At 52.4% G+C, this 23,644-nt stretch overlaps 1 protein-coding gene and 1 pseudogene across 1 annotated transcript; one reads left to right on the plus strand and one right to left on the minus strand.

Moving 5' to 3' along the window:
- Positions 1 to 1,606: 1,606 nt before the first annotated feature.
- LOC129010708 (thiol S-methyltransferase TMT1A-like) lies at positions 1,607 to 7,668 on the minus strand (annotated as a pseudogene).
- KRT7 (keratin 7) lies at positions 7,018 to 23,247 on the plus strand. Its single transcript, XM_054443305.2, has 10 exons — positions 7,018 to 7,177; positions 7,339 to 8,007; positions 9,531 to 9,742; positions 11,887 to 11,947; positions 13,030 to 13,125; positions 15,783 to 15,947; positions 17,338 to 17,463; positions 19,754 to 19,974; positions 22,518 to 22,552; positions 22,931 to 23,247. The coding sequence occupies exons 2-10, from the start codon at positions 7,684 to 7,686 to the stop codon at positions 23,098 to 23,100; spliced, it is 1,410 nt and encodes a 469-aa protein (XP_054299280.1). The 5' UTR covers positions 7,018 to 7,177; positions 7,339 to 7,683; the 3' UTR covers positions 23,101 to 23,247.
- Positions 23,248 to 23,644: the final 397 nt, after the last annotated feature.

Here is a 23,644-nt window from a genome sequence, read left to right on the forward strand (position 1 = left end):
AGGACTATAGGTGCATGCCACTTTGTTCTTCAAAAAAATTTTTTTTTGTAGAAACAGGGTCTCACTATGTTGCTCAGGCTGGTCTTGAACTCCTGGACTCAAGTGATCTTTCTGCCTTGGCCTCCTAAACTGTTAGGATTACAGGTGGGAGCCACCATGCCCAGCCAGCATGTATAGCTTTGATAAAAATTTATATATCCATATCAATATTTGTCTATCTATCTCTGGAGCATATTGGAAAGTGGTGGTTGAAGTGGAGAAGGGTGACTTTTTTTTTTTTTTTTCCTCATTGTGCTGCTGGGAAAATCAGCCGATAGTATAAAAAGCTAATCAGCTAATGATGGTGGATGGGGAAGTTTGGTCTTTTGCTAGAGCCCAAAGCAGCTTCATCAGAAGCTTTGAGTTCCTAGAACCCTGGACCCAAAGGCCTTGGGGGAAGCTTGTTTATCTAGCAGAGCCAAGATCCTCTGAGTTACCTGAGCTGGGTGGATCCACTCTCTCAGGAGAAGAGAAGGATCCAGCCCTGGCCATAAAATCTACTGACACTGGCTGCCCTCTGTAGAGGGGGGACTCACTCTGTTTACCTGAGCTGGGAGAAAAGTGCCCTTACCTGTTAATACCTGGAGCAGCGGGAGAACTTAGGGGCTCTCCTCCCTCTTCAGAGTGCTGCCAGCTTGAAGGATGGAACCAACAATCAAACAGATGCCTCCTACTGAGGACAACGGAACAAAGAAAATAGAACTTTTTTTTGTTTTTGTTTTTGTTTTCTGAGATGGAGTTTCACTGTTTTCGCCCAGGCTGGAGAGCAATGGTGCGATCTTGGCTCACTGCAACCTCTGCCTCCTGGGTTCAAGTGGTTCTCCTGCCTCAGCCACCCAAGTAGCTGGGATTACAGGTGCCCACCACCATGCCCAGCTAATTTTTTTCTATTTTTAGTAGAGATGGGGTTTCACCATGTTGGCCAGGCTGGTCCGAGCTCCTGATCTCAGGTGATCCGCCTGCCTTGGCCTCCCAAAGTGCTGGGATTACAGGCATGAGCCACTGTGCCCGGCCAAGAAAATAGAACTTTAAAACAATCTACAGCACCAAATATAACCTCCATGGGCATCCAGCAGCATATTACTAAGAAATGACCTGGAGATAAGAATGAGGTTTTGGAAATTAAAAATAAATCTTAAAATTCAACAGAGGAAGTAAAAAGTAGAATAAATACTGCTGGGCCATGGGAGAGGTCATCTAGAAGGTCAAAAGGAGGAACTATGTTGCAACACGAAACAAAAGCATAAAGAAATGGAAATAACGAGTGAGAAGAGCAGTGATGCTAAAGCTAGGAGATCTTGTATCTGAATAATATTTGTTCCAGAAGAAGAGAAAGGAACAAATGGAGTAGAGCCAATAAAGAAAGAAACATGACGAGAAAACTTCTCTGACCTAAAGAAGACTTGAGTATTGACCTCAAAAGCATTCTTTGAGTGCCTAGAAATAGTAACAAAAACAAGACACATACCTAATCATATGCTGGTGAAATTTCTGAATTTCAAAGGAACTTCAAAAGAAAAAAATCCTAAAAAATTCCGGATGTAAAAACAACCAACAACAAAACCAGCTACCTGAAGAGGAAAGAGAATCAGAAGGCCACTGAAGGCATCTTTTGCAATTTGGGAAGCCCAAGGACCATGGAACAATGCTCACAATTTCTGGGGAAAGTTCTTAGATCTAAGAAGCTTGGCCAAAATATTATTTAAGTGTGAGGGGAGAAGACAGACATTTTCAGATATACAAAGGTATCCCCATGAACCATTTCATAGGAAACTATCCAAGAAGGTAGTCTAGGCAATTGAAACTTAAATTTGAAAAACAAATGAGCAAAACAATTTAAAACTCCAATAGGGGAAGACAAATAGCACGAGAAACAGTGGAGACCAATACGTCTAGTGGAATGTGTAGTAAATAAATGAATGACGAATGAAAGAGAAGACAAGGAAGAAAAACCCTTAGAAATAATTTGAAACTAAAATGACAGGTTATTTCCACCAAATCCAGGATTTGGGATGGAGAGGCTTGTGGGGATGAGGATGGGGAAATAAAAGGTGCTATAGGTATGATCTAAATTGAGGGGATTACATTACTGCATACTTTTGGTATGATGATAGTGAAATAGGGGTTCAAATATAACTTGAAAGATGAAAGTAACTATACTTAGTAAACGTGTGGTAGATAGAAAAACTTCCAAATACCAGGCAGGGGAAACATGAGTAGCTACAATTTCCACCCCCTTCTATGTTCTTTAATTATTTTATTATTATTATTATTATTATTATTATTATTATTATTATTTTTGAGACAGGGTCTCACTCTGTCACCCATGCAGGAATGCAGTGACACAACGTCAGTTCACCGCAACTTCTGCCTCCCGGGCTTAAGAGATCCTCTCTCCTCAGCCTCCCATATAACTGTAACTGGGACTACAGGCGCGTACCACCATGCCCAGCTCTTCTTCTTCTTCTTCCTCTTCCTCTTCCTCTTCCTCTTCTTCTTCTTGTTCTTCTTCTTTTTTTTTTTTATATTTTGAAGAGACGGGGTTTTCCATGTTGCCCAGGCTGGTCTTGAACTCCTAAGCTCAAGCAATTGCCTGCCTTGGCTTCCCAAAGTGCTGGGATTACAGGCATGAGCCATCACACCTGGCCAGTGTTCTTTAATTTTTGAATTCTTTTTAATGACGAGGCTGCATTGATTAATTGCCCTTATACTTATAATCAATGAAGTAAGAAACACTGAAAAGTAAATAGTGTTCAAAGATACCATGTGGTGCCATAAGCAATGTGTTTGGAGAAACTCCTTTCTTCCATCTCTTACATTCTTTCCCTGTATGCGTCCCTCGCTACCCAGAAACAATGACTAATGACTGTCACTAGGGAAAAGGGCTAGAGAATGGCATGTAGGTGACTTTGTGAGGGCCCAGAATAAGAACTGAATAACATATGATGCCGATAAAGATGGCTATCTGTGTACTTACAAGTTCTTATTTGTTAGGGACGGGAGATGTTCTGGCATGCACTATAGGGGATTTGTAATCCTCATCTTTAGAAAACCAGACTCTGTGATGGGATTTAGAAGACACCAGGTTGAAAGCCACCAATGGAGCAGCATGGTAAGAAGGTCTCTGGCCTAGAAATTAAGGTGCCTCAGTTTAGTTGTGTCTCTGCCATTTTTGTGAGCCATGTGTCTTTGCGTAACTCATTTAATCCCTCTGAGACTAATTTTCCCACTCCAGGAAAACTGTGTTGCTGCACATAGTCAGCACTCTTAAAATCTCTTGAAATGTCTGTTGAATAAATAATGAACAAACAAATGAGTAAAATGACTTGTCTAAGGTCGCCCTCAGTGTGAGCTGTGTCTGAGCCCACAGGTGTCCGGATGCAGCCTGATGCTCCATCCAGGTTAGCACACCTCCCCCACTCACTCATCGGTCTCAACACTCTGCACACCTCATGGAGACTCTGCTCCAGGTCCTTGACAGAGCACAGCACCAGGGTGCAGACCAGCATGTCCACAGAGCCATCGGCTACCTGGTGCATGTTTTCCCTGGCAGCTACCACAAAGCACTCAAACTGCAGGTGTCGGTTCTCTGCAATGCTCTTGATCAAAAACTTCTCAAAGTTGGGGTTGGGGTCAATACAGGTCACCCTGCACCCAGGTGGGTAGTACTTGAAGTTGGCCCCCATGCCACAGCCCACCTCCAGCAGGGAGAGTTTCTTGGAGGGGCCCACAAACTCCTGCATGTTGCCAAAGAGCTCCTGCTTCTTGCTTGCCATCTGTTCTTTGTACATCACAGTGAACCTCACCAAGAAGTAGGGGAACCATTTTTGCACATCCAGTTCTACAAGCCCATAAAGTTCAGCAGGTACATGGGAAATGCTAGGATGTCAATGGCCAGCAACGAGGAGGCCCAGGAGACACTGCTGACCAAAGGCAGAGAGAAGTGCCCAGTGGCAAAGGGGATGCCGCTCAGCCGGGGACTGCATTGGTGGTCACACCCGACCCTGAGGATGTGGCTTTCTCCACTAATGCTGTGCAGGCTAGAGCTCGAGGAGAGGAGTCCAAGGTTTAGGCTGAATAGGGCTGGAGATTTATCCAGGTGGGGACTGAAGAGTCAGGGGTCAGAGGGTGAGAGTAATGGTCAGGGAGCCTATGCTGGAAAGAAAGGCGAAAGGAGGGTGGTGGGTGGGGAGAAAACGGAACAGCCGAGTTCAGGACTGGGGGTGCTGGTATAGCTGAGGAATCCACCAGTGACAGTGAGAGTTATTATCAATGGTCCTGCAGTTTAGGATCTAGAGTGTGACCTCAGGTGTAGGCAAGAGAAAAAGGATGCAGTGAAAGTATTGAGGAGCTCAAGGAACTCAAAGGGTAAGATGCTGGGTGGGTCATTTGCACTGAAAATGAGGGAGCTCGGGGTGGAGAGGAAGCAGGACCCGGGTGCCAGAGTCCACAGTGAGCATGAAGGGAGTCAGGTCAGGAGGTGGCTGTAGGGCCAGCAGGGATCAGCCTCAGGGGAGAGAGGCAGGAGTGGTGCAGCTGGATCGCAGGAGCCCACAGGATTTTTAGAATCACAGTGATCTGTGCAATCAATATATAAAGGTTAAAAACTCAATCAGTATATAAAGGATTTTCTTTTCAACCAACAGCATTCCAGTGAATGGTCAATTCACTGGATTAAATGAATTGGTCAATTCCTTTAATCACTTCCCTATTAACAGGCATTTAGGATGTTTCTATTTTTTCACAAATATACCACATTCCAATTCAAATTCCAAGATAATGAAAAAATTAATATTTTTTTCTTTATGAGTCAGAGGACGTGTTTTTAGGGGATAGACAATGAGTAATAGTTCTCTAAGTGCAGCAAGGAGCCAAACAGAATGCCTCCTCTCTGGGAAAGGAGCAGCAGGGGCCACTGGGGCAGAGGTGTCTAGGGCAGGTTTAGCAGAGCCAGGCAATGTGGAGGACCTGGGGCTGCTTTGAGTTCATAGCTCAGTTCTAGAGCATGAGGTGGGACAGCTAGGAGGATGGTGGGAAGACAGTGGGGGTGCGCTTGGCTGTGTGTGTGTGACAGAGTGCTACGGAGACAGGAGCCTGCATTTGGGGCAGGCAGATGACCAATGGGGAAAGACTGTGGGATTAACTCGCCTCATGATTCTGCCCAGGATTTCCTAAGGTGTCTTGGTGAGGCCAACAAAGGCCGGGTGGGGTGGAGACAGAGGCTGGATGGATGGCTGAGCTGTGAACTCTTGTGGGCAGGAATCTTATCTGCAGCCTCTCAGGTTGGCAGCGCTTTGGGAAGCCCTCCAGAGGATGTTAGCGTGTGCCACCTGGCACCGAGTGGGCTCCTAGTTCTGGCCTGTGAATGGAGAGGCAGGAGGAGACTGGCCAGGGCTGGAACGGCCTGGAATGCTTCAGAGAGGGAAGGAGAGGCCAAGGGGTGAATGTTAGGCAGTCCCTGGAATGCGGAAATGTTGCTCAAAGTGGCCCCCCACCCCCAACCCCAGATGTGAGCCTGAAAAGCCCAGAAACCTTTTCTCCTTCCCATTGTCCTCCCCAGTCCTCTCTAGGTGTGGAATCTGGGGATTTCATCTTGGGTGAAAAATCCATGGCCCAGGGAGGGGCAGTGACATGTCCAGGGCCTCAAGGCAACAGCAGTGCCCTGACAAAGATTTCCCAGCCAGGCTTTAGGGGAGAAGCGGATGCAGGAACTCCTGGTCTGGGTGGGCACAGCCTCCAGAGTGCAGATCCTGTAGGGGGCTGGAGGTGGGGATGGATGAGAGGGCCAGAGGTAGAAGTTGTTAGGGGAGGTATGGGAGAGCAGGCGTTGGTGTGAGAGGCAGTGGTAAAAACAGAGTTGAAGATGAGCCCTGAGGGGTGAGGAAGTTGGAGTGTGTGCGTATGTGTGTGTGTATGTGTGTAAATTAAACAATTGGTCTTTTTTGCCTGCTTGGGCGTTGGGGAAGGACGGCAGTGAGATTCCTATGAATGCAAATATCACAGGACCAGGTAATCCCTATGCTCTTCAAGCTACAACCAGGCACAATTCCAGGTCGAATCTCTCTCGGTCTTACGCACGCATTCATGCTCCACAGCTGATACCACAGCAGGTCTCCTTGGGCACCCCTCTGCCTCTGGCCTGAGCTGACCCAACACCAATGGCTAGGGTCAGGAGGCAAGGCAGGGAAGGAGGCTGGTGAGCCTCCACTAAGATCACTGAGAAGGGGTGACATTCTTTAGCTTCACTGGAAGTCCTTGTGCTTTAACTGAAATGGCCAACCAGGAAGGACATTCCATCCCCACCCTCGTCTCCCCCAAGGGCTTGGCCTGAGATGACGAACCTGGCCAGCTTATTGGGAGGGGCTGGAGGTGGGCTAAGGGCAGACGGAAGCCAGGCCTGAGAACAGGGTGTGGCAAGCATGGCTGGCCCTACTGGGAAGTGAGGCCAGCACTCAGGCTTTGTCGGGTATTCTGTTCCAGCACGAGGCTTACCCCTCTTGACTGGGTTTGAAACTGCTGGGAATTGTTTGGTGGTGGCTTCGCGGGAGAAAGATGATGAAAGCTGAGGGCCTTTAAACAGGAAAATGGTTGGGGGGAGCGGCAGGAGAGTTGAGTGCTAACAGAAGCACACGCACTCAGGCAGGCATCAAAATGTGTGCCATTGTGTAGCCACAGCTGCCCCCTCGCCCAGGATGCACGCGCAGACCCCCATCTGTGTAAGCAGGCTCAGACATGCGCGTGCACATGCCTGGGGATGTGAGCACAGCAGAGCCGAGAGGCCTGCAGGCGTGTGCACACATCCACAAAGTGTACACACATCCACAAAGTGTCACAAATACACACAAGTGTCCCCTTCCTCTACAGGGACGCATAAAATAAATGGGCAGGAATATGAGTGGAGGGTCCGGGAGGTGAGGGTCCAGGGTAAGCATTCCCAAGGCCCCTGGGATTCCGATGTCTACTGGAGTGGGGAGGGGAGGAGCTAGAAGGGCGGTCGTGTCTCTCTCAGCCTAGTTTCTATGGGAAATGAAGTAGGAGGGAACGCAGCCAGGGAAACTAGCTGGGCCAGGAGGGGTCAGACTCCTGAACAAGTGAGCTGATCTCTCAAGCAGGAGCTGGATCAGTGTGAGGGAGAGCGGTAAGGAATGCCTTTCTGGCTTCAGTAGCCTGGAGGATGGGGGCGTCTGGGCGTTGACTCCTGGGTTGGAACTTTTCAGCCCACCCCTTCCCCCAGTCTCTTGCCACTGGGTCTGTCTGCTCGGGCCTCAGGGATCTCTATGTTTTTCACCCCCTCTCCAGGCATCCTCCTCCGGGAAGCCTTCCCTCACTGAGTTCGTTTCCGATGGGCTGGAACTGCGGTCCCCCGCTGTTCTCTGCGGCCGTCTAGGGATGGCGCTCCTGCCTACTCCGGACCATCCCTGCTTGGACTGAAAGCCTGGGCTTCGGCGGGGCGGGCGGGCAGAGGGCGGAGGGCGGCCCCAGGAGGGGCCTGGCAGCAGAGAAAGGTGGCCCGCGGCCAGCCCCGCCCCTACCTGTGGAAGCCCAGCTGCCCGCACGGGCGGATAAAAGGCGCTGAGTGTCCCCGAGGTTAGAGAGTGCGCGCTCCTCCTCGCCCGCCGCTAGGTCCATCCCGGCCCAGCCACCATGTCCGTCCACTTCAGCTCCCCGGTATTCACCTCGCGCTCAGCCGCCTTCTCGGGCCGCGGCGCCCAGGTGCGCCTGAGCTCCGCGCGCCCCGGCGGCCTTGGCAGCAGCAGCCTCTACGGCCTGGGCGCCTCGCGGCCGCGCGTGGCCGTGCGCTCTGCCTATGGGGGCCCGGTGGGCGCCGGCATCCGCGAGGTCACCATTAACCAGAGCCTGCTGGCCCCGCTGCGGCTGGACGCCGACCCCTCCCTCCAGCGGGTGCGCCAGGAGGAGCGCGAGCAGATCAAGACCCTCAACAACAAGTTTGCCTCCTTCATCGACAAGGTGAGCGGGACTGGACCTCGCCTCGCCTCGAGCCGCGCTCCAGACCCCACCAGCCGCCCTAACTAGCCCTGCCTGCGCGCGGGCCAGGCGCTGGGGAGCACTGCCGCCCTTCTCTCTTTCCGCTAGTGTTGGGGACAAGATCTGGGGGGTCCTTCCTCCTCCGCATGAACCCCGTGGCTATTTTATCCCCTCGGTTTCCAAGCCCTCCCTTCCAGCAAGCTGCCCAGCTGCCCCTCCTTTTCCTCCCGGAGTGCGGGCCTGAATGCTGTAGGGCTGCCCTCGCTGGCTGCCTGTCGGTCCCCTGGACCAGTTTTGCCTCGGGCTAGGAGTTCCAGAGGCCTAGGCCAGGAGTTCTCTCTCTGGGACCCTTTCCCTGAGAGGGGACCGTGTGGAGTCAGGAATGGAGTTGGATGGCACGCCCTTCCCAGCGGGGGAGACCCAGTCTCTCTCAGATGCTGATGCGGATGCAGATGCTGGAGATTAGGGCTGCAGTCGGGGAGGCTCCCGCCCCGCCCCTCCCCTCCGCCACCTGCCTGGTCCTCCAGCCTCCCTTAGGTGGCAAGAGGAGAGGTTACAGCTGCCCTTGAAGACAGCCCAGTTGAGGGCAGGGAGTGGCAGAGAGGGGCCTCGGAAAGGGTCCATTTTGGAGATATTTTTCCTGGCCGTTGGCCTCCGCCACACGTGGGGCCTCTGGAGGCGGGAGGGGCAGACTTGACTGGTGGGTTTGGGAGGAGTGCTGCCAAAGCCAGGAACTCAGGACTGGCCCTGCTGGGCTGTTCTGGCCAGGGCCCCCTTCCTCAGGCTTAGACCAAGTGTACTCCCATACCCCCCTCCCTCATGTCCTCCTTTCTTTCGCCATTCACCCAGACCCGTCTTTTAGATTTCGTAGGGGCCTCCCCAAGCTGCTCCAGGCCCAGGTTCCCCCATGTGTTGAGCTGCACCGTCTTACTCTCTGTGGTCCCCAGGGCCTGGGGCCCTGAACTGCTGGTTTTGCAGAGGCCTCTATTGCCTCCCACCTCCAGTCATACCAGCTACTCCTTAAGGGCCTTTGTGGGCTCCAGGCTGGGGTCATTTTACCATGGATTGACGGTCCTGAGGCCTTGCTGGAGAAAGGGGAAGGAGAGAGAGGATACTGAGAAAGGAAGAGAAGAGGTCCCAGACAGAAGGGAGGGCTGGGCCTGGTCATCCTCATGATCCATTGACAGGAAGAGATGGCCCTTCAGAGAGGGAGGTGGAGAACACCACCTGTAATGTGATGGGGAGTGAAGTGGAGAGGAGGCCCTGGAGCACATTCATCGAGAGTCAACCACGGGGCACATCCATGCACCAGGCAGACCTGCTTCCTGGATCACTCTGTAGGACACTTGATTTGGAGTCCAAAGGGAGAGGGCTGGAAGCCCCAGGCAGGGGAACAGCCGGAGAGACCATGGCTCTGCTAAGTGGCTAAAGACGATGCTCCTCAATCCCGCTGTGGGTGGCACGCTCCGGCTCCTCTTGAGTTTCCTCCTTCTCGCCCTTTCTAGGTGCGGTTTCTGGAGCAGCAGAACAAGCTGCTGGAGACCAAGTGGACGCTGCTGCAGGAGCAGAAGTCGGCCAAGAGCAGCCGCCTCCCAGACGTCTTTGAGGCCCAGATTGCTGGCCTTCGGGGGCAGCTCGAGGCGCTGCAGGTGGATGGGGGCCGCCTGGAGGCGGAGCTGCGGAGCATGCAGGATGTGGTGGAGGACTTCAAGAATAAGTAATGCCCCTTGTGCCACATGCGAAGACCCCTGCCCCGGGCCAATGTGACCCTCATCAGCTGACCCTGTGCAAGTCCCCCTGCTTCAGGAATCAGCATGCAGCTGCTCAGTCCGATAACTCCCTGAGGGGCCAGTCTTGACCAACACATTTCCTGCCTTTCCTCTCTCCTCTTTGTCCCTGGGGGCTGTTTCCAAATCATTCTGGTCTTTTCCCCTGACTCAGTCCCAGTGAAATGTCTCAGCCCAGCCCTGACCTGCACTGTCTCCTTTGGGTGCCTGACCAAGGCCCCGAGAGAGAGTAGGGCAGAAGAAAGTGTCTTCTGACAGGGGTGCTTCAGAACTGGTATGACCTTCACAGATTATTCTAGAGCAACTCTCTTTTGTTCAGGTGAGGAATTAGAGACCAGAGAAGTTTAGGGACTTGGTTGAGCTCACACAGCAAAGGTCACTGGGAGAGCTGGGACTTGAATTTTAGGTCCCTGACTCCTAGGAGGGGACATAGAGCCAACTTGGGAAGGAAAGAAGCGGGGAAGGAAAATGGTCATTGTGAGCCACGGGAGGGCCGCAGAGGCTGAGGGTGGGTCTGGTCATGGCAGGAGCCAGAAGGTGGCCCAGGAAGGCTGGGACTGGGGCTTTTGAGGACAGGCCTTTTTGCGCTCTTTTCTCATTGAATAGAAACAAAAGCCTGAAGCTCAGGCTGGGCCCCACCCTGGCACACCTGAGGGGCACTGGGGCAGTGAGTGAGTTCTGTCCCCTGCCTGTGGCTGTGTGACTAAGCAGGAGCAGGTACATTGGCTCTGACTGGAGGAGAGCAAACAAGGTCTCTGTGGAGTGCCCCCCCCCCCCACACTCCCACTTCCCTAGGGCAAAAGTCAACAGGATTAGTCCCATAGCAGGTGGAACCAGACAGGTGCAGAGTAGGGAAGGCGTGGGGCCACCATTCAGCCCCTGTTGTCAGGACTAACACGTGTGTGCATGCGTGTGTGCACACCTGCTGCCCACCCCCATACTCTCCCAACCCCAAACCCTCAGAGCACCTTCCTGTGGAGCCAGCCTGAGATCCAGGCTGGGACTGAAAGAGGAACTGGAGGGGAGTCTGGGGAAGGGGTACAGGGAGGGTCCCTGTGTGCAGCTGCTCAGGGAGTTCCAATCTGTGCACCCTCTGGACCTGGTCGTGCACTGCCAAGGCAGGGGTAGACAGCAAGCCTTGCAGATATTTCTCCAGCTTCTACAGAACTTGAGGGAGTGCAACTTTGAGGGTATGGGCACCTCCCACCCTGAGTCTGGGCTCCTGAAGGGGCTTGGCCTACCTGGATGTCCTGCCCTCCACCCCAGGTTGTCCCTACTGCTCCCAGCAGCTCTTGGAACTCTTGTTTCCAACACCCTTTTTTTGAGTCTCAACATAAACATTAGATTAAGCCAATGTGGTCTCTTCCTCTGTGCCTTGTTTGCCCAGGTCCTCCTAAGGGCCAGGAGTGGCTCTTTGGGAGGAATAGTGATGGGAGCTATGGGAGGAAGGATGGGGGCTGGATCATCTAGGCGAGACCTGGTTCTTTCAGGACTTTGTGTATCCCTCATCCTGATTCTACAGGATTCCTCCCCTTCAGACTCCTTCTTTGCCCCTGAGGGGTGGGATTAGGTAGTGATTAGGGCATGGCTGGAGTCAGCTGCCAGGGTTCAAGTCTGGGCTGTGCCACTTAGCAGCTTAGTGACCTGGGCAGATTACGCTGCCTCTCTGTGTCTCTGTTCCCTTCTCTGATAACCACAGTACCATCGTTATAGGTTTGCTGTGAGGGTGAAATGAGCTCATGCACAAGAAGCACATAATAGTGCACACCCAGTAGAACACAGTCTTATGCGTATGGCTGTTATTATTTGCTTTTTTTCTCCCCGGACATGCAGCTTTTGTGCTGTCATTCACATGTTTCCTATGTGCCCCGCCAACAACCCCCCATGCCAAGACTCAAAGCCCTAGGAATGGCCGCGTGGAAGTCAGGGAAATTTGGTTTTGTAGCTGACACCTGTTTTTTCAGGTGTGTCTTTAAAGAGTAGGGGAAGGGAGGCAGGGCAGTTTCACAGCTGCATATGGCAGGGGGAGCGTGGAGGTAAAGCTGCATCAACACCAGGCCCTCCTCTACTGCAGGTACGAAGATGAAATTAACCGCCGCGCAGCTGCTGAGAATGAGTTTGTGGTGCTGAAGAAGGTAAGTGGGGAAGACAGGCTGGAGGAGGGTTGTCTGAAAACATATGGGACAAAGGACCACAGGATCCTCTCACCTGAGCAGCCCATGGGGACCTCTGGCCAAGGCCTGCCTGAGCTGTCCAAGAGGAAGACTGCACAGCCTGTCCTGTGGGTGCATGTACGTGTGTGTGTGGTGACTGATTAGACTCATTTCTAGGCCTCTAGGGGTTAGAACTAAGAGCAAAGGATGGAGGTTATAGAGGGAGATTTCAACACTGAATAAGGAAGTGCTCTATTCAAGCCAGAACATTTTCATCAGAAAGGTGTTGCTTGGCTGGCCTGAAATGTTTGCTGAATGAATGCAATGAGCTGCCTCGAGCCAGCATGAGCTCTCTGTTCCTGCAGATGTGCAAGCTTGGAAGGCCTTAGAAGTATCTTAGGGGTCTTGTCTACATGCCCTTTAAGATTCTCTTCAGTACACTGAGCAGTTGGTGTTCCAGGCCAAACCACAGAATTGCAACTTGCCCCTGGGAGCTGGGCCCTTGGAGATTCAGGAATGAGTAAAAGTGAGGCCTGTCCATAGGAGTTTAACCTCGGGAAAGTGCAGCTGGAAGAGGCTCAGACACCATCTTCACCTGGGGTGTTATCTGAGGCCCACCTGCATCATAGTTACCATGCTGCAAATTAGACACATAGCCTGGAGATTTTCCATCTCTGGGAGCGGGGCTGGGAATCTGAATGACTTTGTGTTCTGCTACTGACTGATGAAAAGTTGAGCTCGCAGAGTTGAAGTTCCAGGTCGCACGGTTAGTAGGTGGAGCTAGTGGTGTTGAAACCATCTAGGTCTTTAGGAACTGGTCAAGTGCTAGGTTGGGGCTTCAGTTACTCTGGGATACCAGTGCTGATGCCCGCCATGCAGTCTGGAGGGTCAGCAGGGCAAGCTTCCTGCTGTGACCATGTCCAGCAGCTGTAGAAACTGTTTCTGGGTAGGGCGGTAGTGTTTGGCCTGTGGGTTGGACAGGGCAGGCCTGCTCCCACCCCTACTAAATGTTCCCTGTACCGAGGACATAGTCTCCCTCTGCCCCATCTTGCCCCAACCCCCAGGATGTGGATGCTGCCTACATGAGCAAGGTGGAGCTGGAGGCCAAGGTGGATGCCCTGAATGATGAGATCAACTTCCTCAGGACCCTCAATGAGACGGTGAGGACCACGGGGCTGGGTGACATGTCTTATCCTACCCCCCGCCTCTGGGTCAGTCCAGATATGTGTCAGTGTGAGAAACAAACTCATCTGTCCAAACCCAAAGAATGGACTCAGAGACCTGGAGAACAGCGAAAGTGAGATATTAATGACAGTCTTGAAAGATGGATGTCTGATGGGCAGGCATGCCTAGCACAGCCACAATAAGCAATTTATCCCCTAGTGCACAGGTCCCTCCCTCAGTTCCTCACAGGCTGAGTACTATGGGTTCACAATCTTCCTGGACAGTGCCTATTGGTTGTTGGGTTGGGGCTTTAGGTGTTTTTTTTTAGGTTGTCTTGCTGCATTTTGTTGCAGCCCACAATGCATTGCAATCCTAGTCAGCTCAATGGCTCTTTAAATATTTGACTTATGACCTAAGTAGCTGGGCAGACTGATAAGAACAAAGTGAGCCATTTTGCAGGCTAGTAAACCTTTATTTAAACTAAACTTCTTTGGTTCAGGTGAGGGCAAGAGAAGCTGGGGGGCTGACAAGCAGGCATTGGCTATTCAAGCAAAGGGCTGGTATATCCTATTTCTTCTGTAGTTTGCTGACCTAAGCCAATTTAAGGCACTTTGTCTTGGAAATGGACCATTATATACATTATTTCCTTCATCAGGGGTTGGGAGGATTTATCCTGCCCTTTATCCCTTCTGGACTCAGGAATTCAGGATGGGCTAAGGATTCGGGAGGACGTGGGGATGAGTCAATCAGGATTGACCTTGGAGACACATGGGATGATCGCAGCATTTCTAAGGAAGGGGGATTGGGTGGGACTGGAAGGAACCAGGAGGAGGTCAGGGGACTCCAGGCTGTGACAGGGTTCAAAGGTGGGCTAGGCAGGGCCAGCAGGGGAGCCCAAGTCAGGAGAGACTGGATTGCCTGAACGTTTACTCCTAGAGGGGCTGGGTGGGTAGCTGCCTGCCAACTCACCACTCTAATGTCCTCCCTTCCCTTCTTATTCTCTCCCTCTCACCCTTGTCCTCCGGGGTTTCCAGCTCTTTTTCTTCAAGGGGATTTAAAAATCTCTCCCCTCTCATCAGTGTGAGTCTCTGGCCTTAGGCAGAAGGTAGGGTGACCAGTCGCCTGGCAGAGGCTAGGCTGGGCATAATTAGCTTGTGAGGTTAATTACAAACCAGTTCTTCAGTCTAGTCTTTGCCTGAACGTCCAGTCTCCACCAGCCCCTCAGAGCAAGTGTCCACACATTTGTTAATTTCAGGGGAAGTTTCTTTGAGTCTTGCTTCAGGCACTTCTAATCTCAGGTCTTCCTGGGTCTATCACATGGTTTATTTATGTGTAAACACACGTGTACACACACACACACACATATATATATATAAAGTTGTTTTCTTTTCATGGTGAAAGTTTAGTTTATTTATGTGTAAACACACCTGTGTGTATATATATAAAGTTGTTTTCATGGTGAAAGTAATACATACTCATTGCAAAACAACCAAAAAATTAAGTAAATCCTAAATTGAAAATGGATTACTTGGCCGGGCGCGGTGGCTCATGCCTGTAATCCCAGTAGTTTGGGAGGCCGAGGTGAGCGGATCACCTGAGGTCAGGAGTTGGAGACCAGCCTGGCCAACATGGTGAAACCCCGTGTCTACTAAAAATACAAAAATTAGCCGGGCATGGTGGCGGGTGCCTGTAATCCCAGCTACATGGGAGGCTGACACAGGAGAATTGGTTGAAACTGGAAGGCAGAGGTTGCAGTGAGCCGAGATTGTGCCACTGCACTCCAGCCTAGGTGACAGAGCAAAACTCTGTCTCAAAAAAAAGAAAAAAAAAAGAAAATGGATTACTTATACCCAATGTTACCATCTTCATGTCTACCTTTCCAGACTTTCCTGTGCTTACATATACATAAAGATACAGAAATATACATTTTCAATAAAAATAGCATCATGCTTCATTTTTATTTTTATTATTATACTTTAAGTTCTAGGGTACATGTACACAACGTGCAGGTTTGATACATAGGCATACATGTGCCATGTTGGTGTGCTGCACCCATCAACTCATCATTTACATTAGGTATTTCTCCTAATGCTATCACTCCCCCCTCCCCTCACACCCCCGGCAGGCCCCGGTGTGTGATGTTCCCTGCCCTGTGCCCAAGTGATCTCATTGTTCAATTCCCACCTATGAGTGAGAACGCATCATGCTTTTTTTAATGCAACAGTACACCATGGGCATATTCCCCGCAGGGAGCTGGAGCTGTATCATCAGTGTACAGACTGCAGAGTATTCTGTAGCACGGTGGAATATGATAATTTCATCCATTCCCCATGGCTTCCCTCACAATAGAGCTCGTGCACCTACAGAACCTCACAGTGAGAAGTCAGCACAGCGCACCACACTGTCCCTTTCCTTATCCCCTTTAACCCTGCCAGATTCTCGTTTGAGACACTGCTAATGGGCCCTCAGGGAGCCAAGGGTGGGCAGAACGAAGTAACTTAATGTGTGCTGGGTCTGGGCCCCCTTGCTGCCTGGTGACTCAGTCCACTCCCAGCTGTTCTCTCTTTTCTTTCCTTTGTGAGTGGGGAATCCCAGGGTGGGTGTGGGCATAGGATCCTGCCCTAAGTCCTGATGTCCCGTCTGGTCCCTACAGGAGTTGACAGAGCTCCAGTCCCAGATCTCCGACACATCTGTGGTGCTGTCCATGGACAACAGTCGCTCCCTGGACCTGGACGGCATCATCGCTGAGGTCAAGGCACAGTATGAGGAGATGGCCAAATGCAGCCGGGCTGAGGCTGAGGCCTGGTACCAGACCAAGGTGTGAGGCCACCAGGGGCATACTTCCTCCTGCCAGGGTCCTTGGTGGCAGCTTCCCTTACTCCTCAACTTGTCTCAAGCCTTCAGGGCCTGGGTCCCACTGTTCTGGCAGGCACCAGTGGTTTAAGTCTGTGGTGCTCTGCCCTGGAGAAAATCCCAAGATGGGAGGACAGGGCAGACGAAATAGATATGGATTAATCATTATAATAGCTAAAATATGGCAAGTACTTACACAGTACTAGGCAATTTTCAAATCTTTTGCCATTATTGACTCATGTAATACACAGAATAGCCGTATTAGATAGGCATCATTATTACCCCCATTTTGTTTTATTTAATTTAATTTATTTTATTTTTATTTTTTGAGATGGAGTCTTGCTCTGTCACCCAGGCTGGAGTGCAGTGGTGTGATCTTGGCTCACTGCAACCTTTGTCTCCCTGGTTCATGTGATCCTCGTGCCTCAGCCTCCTGAGTAGCTGGGACTACAGGTGTGCACCACCATGCCTGGCTAATATTTTTTGTATTTTAAGTAGAGACGAGGTTTTACTATGTTGGCCAGGCCCGTCTCAAACTCCTGACCTCAGGCAATCCACCTGCCTCGGCCTCCCAAAGTGCTGGGATTACAACAGGCGTGAGACACCACACCCAGCCTATTACCCCCATTTAAAGATGAGGTAATTGAGGCACAGAGAGGTTAAGTAATTTGCCTAACTGCATACAGCTAGTAGATGGAAGAGCAGGGACTAGATCCTGAATGTGAGGGCCCTAGACCTGGGAAGCTTAATCATCACATCTACTTCATGGTGGCAGGACAGTTGATGGTGCAGGGGCTGAGGGAGCAGGAGTGGGTGCTGGGGTGAACCAGTGTTCTTGAAGAAGGGATCCCAAGGCAAGGATTGAGAGGTCTGCCCCTGCAGAGATAGGGAATCATTCATGGTGCCTGGGTGAGAACACAAGTATGCCAACAAGGAGACCTGGGTTCAGGCCCTCGTTCCACCACTGATTGGCTGTGTGATCCCTGGGTGGTGCTTTCACTTCTCCGAGACTCACTCTCCTCACCTGTGAAATGGGTGTTCTGGGTGTTGAACAGGTGAGAATCTCAAACTCTCAGTGATTCTCCAGCAGAAGGGCATGGTGGGAGTGGAAGAGCCCTGGGATCCATGGGGATGGGCCTGTGGAGCCTGGTCTGTCTTCCCTGCCTGACTTGGAGGAGAATGAATCCCTTCCTCACACTGCTGTCTGGTCTCCTGGCATTGGGCAAAAGTTGATGGGAGTCAGACGGTCCTTCCCTGAAAATATAAGTTGGGAGGGGCCTTGGGTGGGGAGAGGGATGAGTTACCTGTACTCACTGCCCACCTCTCTGCCATAACTCTCTGTATGGCCCCTCCAGTTTGAGACCCTCCAGGCCCAGGCTGGGAAGCATGGGGAAGACCTCCGGAATACCCGGAATGAGATTTCAGAGATGAACCGGGCCATCCAGAGGCTGCAGGCTGAGATTGACAACATCAAGAACCAGGTGGGACAAGCCCTCTTGCCTCCCCCTGCTACTTGGGGCATGCAGGGGTGGCCAGCTGAGGCCAAACTCAGGATGTGGAGCAGGAGGTTCCCCTCTCCCGGCCAAAGCTGGTGCCACTGTCTCAGACCCCCTTGTGAGATCTCCAGGACAGAATGTTCTTGGCCAGGTCCTGGCATGGGCTGATGGGAGAAGGGTCCTGGATGTGCACAGAGCCTGTGGAGGGAGACTCAGGCTGGCTGGCCAGAGGAAAGCCACCACTGGTTCCACATTGATACTGAGCACTCTGCTTGCACCTGGTTCTGGGTGCAGGGCGCTGTCCCTGGGAGCTCATCGTTCATTGCAGGGACAGAGGACAGCAGAAGACCTTATAATGGCTCACATGGCCCTTTCCCACTCCAACCTCACTTTCTACGACTCCCCTCACTCTGCTCTGGCCATGCTAACCTGCTTCCTGCATCTTGCATTTGCCAAGAATGGTCATGCTTCAGGGCCTTTGCACTTGGCATTGCCTCCCCCTGGAATGTGGTTCTCCCAGCTCTGTCCATGGTTGTTGTTTTCTCCTCCCTGGGGTTTAGGAAAAGACCCCTTCTCAGAGACAGCACCCTCAAACACCAGCCCCTCTATCGGCAGCCTGTCTGAAGTTCTTTGAAGCCCCTGTCACTTTCTGAAATGTTCTGTCTTATTCATTAAGTGATTGATGGTTCCTACCTCCACTGGAATATAACAGATGCCTGGAGAGCAGGGACCCTGTCTGTCTGGTTCACTGCTCCTCTCTGCCAGCACCTGGCACATGGCAGGGGCACGGGTCTCAGACGAGAGACTGCCTGGGAGGATGAGCTTTGCTGGAAGCTGGGGTTGGAGGTGTTGATGGGGGAAGGGCCCCCAGCCCTGGCTGAGTAGTGTGTGGCCAGGGCAGCTCAGCCTGTGCAGGTGTCTGCAGTGGAGAGAGGGGGAGGGCGACACACGTAGAAGCTTTGGAAAGCTGATTTCCAGATGAGCATGGGTGGTGGGGGATGTGGGGGTGATTTACCCAGAAATGTCTATCCCTTGGAGCCCTGTGGGCCTGTTTACAGGAGGGCGGAGGCTGCCTCGTGGCACAGAGGCAGGGCCATGAGTCACCCCATGAAGTGGGCCAGCTTCCAGGCCAGGAGGGGAAGCACAGAATAACAAATGGTGGTTTCCCAAACCCTGCAGCCTCTACCACATCCGGTTCTCCTCTCACACAACAGGGCAGATCCAGGCCTATAGCCAGGTGTCTACCACTACTGAGGGGCGTCATGGGGAGCTACAAGGGGTCTCCAGAGGCAGCGGGGATGGTGTTGGCTCTGGGGGCACCAGTGTGACAGGGCAGGGCACTGAGCTGTGGCCGAGGGGCAGAGTGTCAGAGGGCCTCCTGGGGGATGCTGTCTCTGGCAGAGAGGCAGGCTGCCTCCACTGAGGGAAGAGGATCTGAGGATAGAGAATGGCCGGTAAGAAGGGAGAGAAGTCCTTGCCCAGGGGACAGGGATGGTGGCTTTCTGAGCTAAACAAGATGAGGCCTGGGACTATTCAGGCTCCTGGCAGTGGGGGCTGAGCCCAAAGCAGAGGGCACTCTAAGGCCAGGGAGAAAGTGGCAGCTGCTCCAGGCAGGCACAGGTCTGGAACCAGAGCATCCCTGACCAAACCTGGGGACTGTGAGTCATGCATCTCATGGCATCTGGGGGCATCTGGGAGGGTCTCTCTGCTCCAGGCCCTCCTATTCTGGGCCTGCTCTCAACTGGTTCCTATTTTATAGGTGGTTTCTGGTCTTTGTCAGCTGCCTGACATCTGGAGACTCAATTAAGATCCCATGGTCTTAGAGCTCCTGCAGCTGGGGGCTGGGACTGGGGGACTGGGGGTTTGAAAATCATAATAGCATTCATTAAAAATGATCACAATAGCATTTATTAAGCACTTGCTGTGTGCTAGACATTGTGCCACAGACATCTTGTATATTATCTCATTTCATCCTCAAAATCTCCTTATGAGGGAAACACTGTGATTATTGTTCTTTTAGAAAAGAGGGGACTTTGGCTTAGCAGGGTTGATTCATCCATGGTCACATAGCTAGTAAGTGGCAGAGCCAGAACTGGAACATAGGCGTTGGATATCCAAACCTATGTGTTTAACCCTTGGGATTCTCTGGTGCTTGGGGGAGTAGGTGGTGCCAATGAAGCCACCTTAAGCAAGTTGCCCAGGTGCTCACTGTAGGATGGGTAGGCAGGAAGGCAGACTGGTGAGCCTCAGCTTACAGCTGCACTGCTGCCCACAGCGTGCCAAGTTGGAGGCCGCCATTGCCGAGGCTGAGGAGCGTGGGGAGCTGGCACTCAAGGATGCTCGTGCCAAGCAGGAGGAGCTGGAAGCCGCCCTGCAGCGGGCCAAGCAGGATATGGCACGGCAGCTGCGTGAGTACCAGGAACTCATGAGCGTGAAGCTGGCCCTGGACATCGAGATCGCCACCTACCGCAAGCTGCTGGAGGGCGAGGAGAGCCGGTGAGGACAAGGAAGCTGGAAAGGGGATGCTTCTAGGGCTCCGTGGGGTCTGGGGCTTGACATTCATCTATTTACAAGCATTTCCTGTATGCCCCTCCTCTGCAGGGCGCTGGGTGTGGGGATGCAGGGAACACAGAGCTGACGCTTGCCTCTTTGCCTTTAATGAGATGACCTTCTAGAAGGAAAGACCATGGAGTGTGAAGCTCAGTGGGCAGGTTGAAATGATAACAGTCCCTTTGCGTGTGCGACTTCTTAGGGTTATCATATTTGATCCTCAGTACACATTCAGGTAGTCAGGTCAGAGACGATTGATTCCTTAGTCTCCAGAGGGGAAAGCTGTGGTTGAGTTTCATTAATTGAGGGAACAGGGCCAGAGTGCAGTCAGGGTGTGCTGATTCCTGCTCCAAGGATCTTCCAGGACGCCAGGCTGCTTCTCACTACAGAACTAAGTGCTACATCATGTGGTGTTAACTGACTGTGGTGGAGGGGGATCATTTTGTTTGTCCCCAGAGATATTTGCAGACTCACTTGCAGTCAGAGAGGAGGCTGGAATGGGGGAGTCTGATAGCACATTCTTCGTGAACCGCATGCCACCTCTGTCTATGCAGCTGGGCCTTCATGTGCATATTGCTGGGTTCGAACTCAGCCTCTTCATTCTTGGCTTGTTATAAGACACCATGGCAACAGAGAATACACAGGACATGTTTCTGCCCTCAGGGAGGTTGCAGAGGGTGGAGGAGACAAAACATCCACAAAGGAAACCCCCAGAGACCAGTAACTTACATTTGTAAAATGCTGAGTGTATACAAGAACTTTTTCTTTTCTGAGTATTATTCCTGAGGGGCCAGAGACATGATGGACAATGAATGGAGCAGCAGGGAAGGGATTGGGGAGTGAAGGGGTGCTAGGGCCGAGGGCCTGGGTGCTGGGAGGAGGAGAGGAGACAGGGCCGCAGGGTATGAGTAGGAGGCGGAGAGGAGGAGGAAGGGGCTTTGCCCCTGCTGCTGACCCGCCTTCTCCCTGGGTTAGCACCCAGTCTTCTTTGTGGGAAGAATTGAACACCAAAGGTCTCTGGGAACACAGAAGCTGATCTGGGCACAGGGATCTCCAGCCAAGATGCCTCTCTCTGCTTCCGCCTCTCCCACAGGCACAGGGCCCCCCACATTCTCTAGAACCCATACCCTGGGCCTTCTGTTGTCATAGAAGTCAGAGTTGGGGGACTCTTAGAGTGGTACCTGATCTGGCTTCCTCCCATGGGAAGAAAAGGGGACTGAAGCTCAGAAATGGTCAGTAGTGTGCCCAAGGTCACACAGCACGCAGAGACATCCTCTTCCGAAAGCTTAATCTCAGTCTGAGCTGCTATAACCAGGCTTAGATCCGGGTACTCTGAGAGGATACGGTCCCCCCAACCCTGGGGGGATATGGAGGTAGATACCTTGCTTTTACCTCTTAACTTATCAGAGTTGTGGTCCAGAAACTCATTCAAACTGGGAGGCCTACTTTAAGAATACAAAGTTACCAAAAAAACCCCCACTTACTTAGAATGAGAAAAGTCACACAGATCACTAGGGCCTTGGACATTCAGGCCTCTTCCGTCTGAGTTCTTTAGGCATCATACCAGAAATTCTTCGAGTTGCTGCCTGACTGCAACCTGGCTCCCTCTCCCCACCCACAAGTGCCAGCAACTCCCAGCACCAGCAGGGGCCATTTAAGCAAGCCCCCGGGGAAGCTTTCAGCAAACCTCTCTCTTTCCCTCAGCCTTTGCTCTGCCTGCTTCCTGGGCTTGGGGCCACAGAGGCCAGCGAGGCTCCCTTCATTCCCTCCACCAAAGTGAGGTCTTTCCTGCCCCCCTAGAGCAAACTGATCCCCAAGGCCAAGGGCTTGGTGACAATGGGACTGTGAGTCACAAAACAAACACAGCCAGCTGTCTCGAATGGATTTTTAATTTCTACTGCAAGACCTGTTTCAGCCCCACTGGCTGCTTAAAGCCACCCCCACTCCATGCTCCTTCCTTAATCCTGGCTGGAGCCCCATTCAGTCAGTCAATGATTCACAAATTATTTTGACATATATTAAGCAATGACTTCTCCAGGCCTCATACTAGGGATAAAAGTATCAATAGGCCACAGACACCTTTAGGATTTTATGATACGGTGAGGAAAGGGAGCCATCTACATAAATAACACACACAGCTACCATTCACCGAATCCCAGGTGCTCAGGGCCTTAGACAGATTATGTCATTTAACCCTCACAAACAAGCCCATGAATTTGGTCCTGTAGTTGGGCCCAAGGCATAGGTGGGAAATGGAGGCCCTGAGACATTGCCTGGGGTCAGGTGGCCAGTGGATAGAAGGGCCAAGGTGAACACTCCCTTCCCGCATGCCTCCTTGCTCCTTTTACAAGGCTGAAGGCAGGCTGGAAGTGTGGGGCAAGAAGGAAAAATCAATGATCCTGCTTGGGGCCTGGAAAGAGAGAGGGCTGAGAGCGCTTCCCTCTCACGCTAGGAAAGAGCCGTCCTCACTGTCTGTCCTCTGCCCCCAGGTTGGCCGGAGATGGAGTGGGAGCCGTGAATATCTGTAAGTCCTTGGCTGTGGCCCATGGGAAGCATCCCTTGTGCTGTTTAGACGGGCTGGGTCTAGAGAATGGCAGACTGGCCCAGGGCCCTGCTGGAGGGGCCAGGAGCCTCCTTCCTTTCTACAGGGATTGGCAGGTCCCCTGGAGCACATACCGCCAGGCTCAATGGCCTGGGAAGCAGTACAAGAGGGCAGGGTGGGGCCAGGAGCACCTGGGGAGCAGCCCTACCCCTGTCAGACGCTCCTTGTGGGTTGGCCCATGGAGGGGGGCAGGGGTGAGGGAGAAGGGCAGCTGGGGCAGGAGGGTGGGGTGCAGTGAAGGGATGGGGTCCCTGGTAGGGAGCCTCATGCTGAAGAGAGCCCTCCTCTTTTCTCTCCCAGCTGTGGTGAATTCCACTGGTGGCAGTAACAGTGGCGGTGGCATTGGGCTGACCCTCGGGGGAACCATGGGCAGCAATGCCCTGAGCTTCTCCAGCAGTGCGGGTCCTGGGTCCCTGAAGGCTTACTCCATCCGGACCGCATCTGCCAGTCGCAGGAGTGCCCGCAACTGAGCCGCCTCCCACCACTCCATTCCCCTGGCCACCGCCCACAGTCACAAGAAGATTCCCATCCCTGCCTCCCATGCCTGGTCCCAAGACCATGGGACAGTCTGGGAAGTGATGTCAGAATAGCTTCCAATAAAGCAGCCTCATTCTGAAGCCTGAGTGATCCACGTGCCTGGTATCCTGGCTTCACGAGGCTGGGCAGGGGGAAAGACGGGACTAGAGAAGGCAGGGTCTCCCTGGTGACTAGGAAGCCTTTTGTGCAGGAGACTGAGAAGGCACATGGTGGGATGCGGTGCTGCTCTAAGGAACAGGATGCTTACCTAGTGTGAGCCTTGGCCTTCAGGTCTGGGGCTGATCCCAAAGATTCTCCTGAGGAAGCCCAGAAGAGCCATGGGGAAATGCAGGCTCTGGCAGCAATTGGGCCTTGGAGTGCTGCCCTGCTAAGGGGGTGGAAAGGCTGTTTGCCTCCCTCCCCCCATGCCCAGAGCTGCCAGAGCACATTCCTTTTGTGAGGAGGCCACGGACGTTCAGCTGCCCCAGGTTCCAGTTT

Source organism: Pongo pygmaeus, chromosome 10, assembly GCF_028885625.2.
Source record: "Pongo pygmaeus isolate AG05252 chromosome 10, NHGRI_mPonPyg2-v2.0_pri, whole genome shotgun sequence".
Taxonomy (NCBI): domain Eukaryota; kingdom Metazoa; phylum Chordata; class Mammalia; order Primates; family Hominidae; genus Pongo; species Pongo pygmaeus.

Bases quoted from the DNA above. Each gene is read 5' to 3' on its own strand.
- KRT7 (XM_054443305.2), top strand. From the start codon at position 7,684: ATGTCCGTCCACTTCAGCTCCCCGGTATTCACCTCGCGCTCAGCCGCC. The intron at 11,948-13,029 runs GTAAGTGGGGAA...CCCAACCCCCAG, and splicing joins AGTTTGTGGTGCTGAAGAAG to GATGTGGATGCTGCCTACAT. The intron at 15,948-17,337 runs GTGTGAGGCCAC...TGGCCCCTCCAG, and splicing joins AGGCCTGGTACCAGACCAAG to TTTGAGACCCTCCAGGCCCA.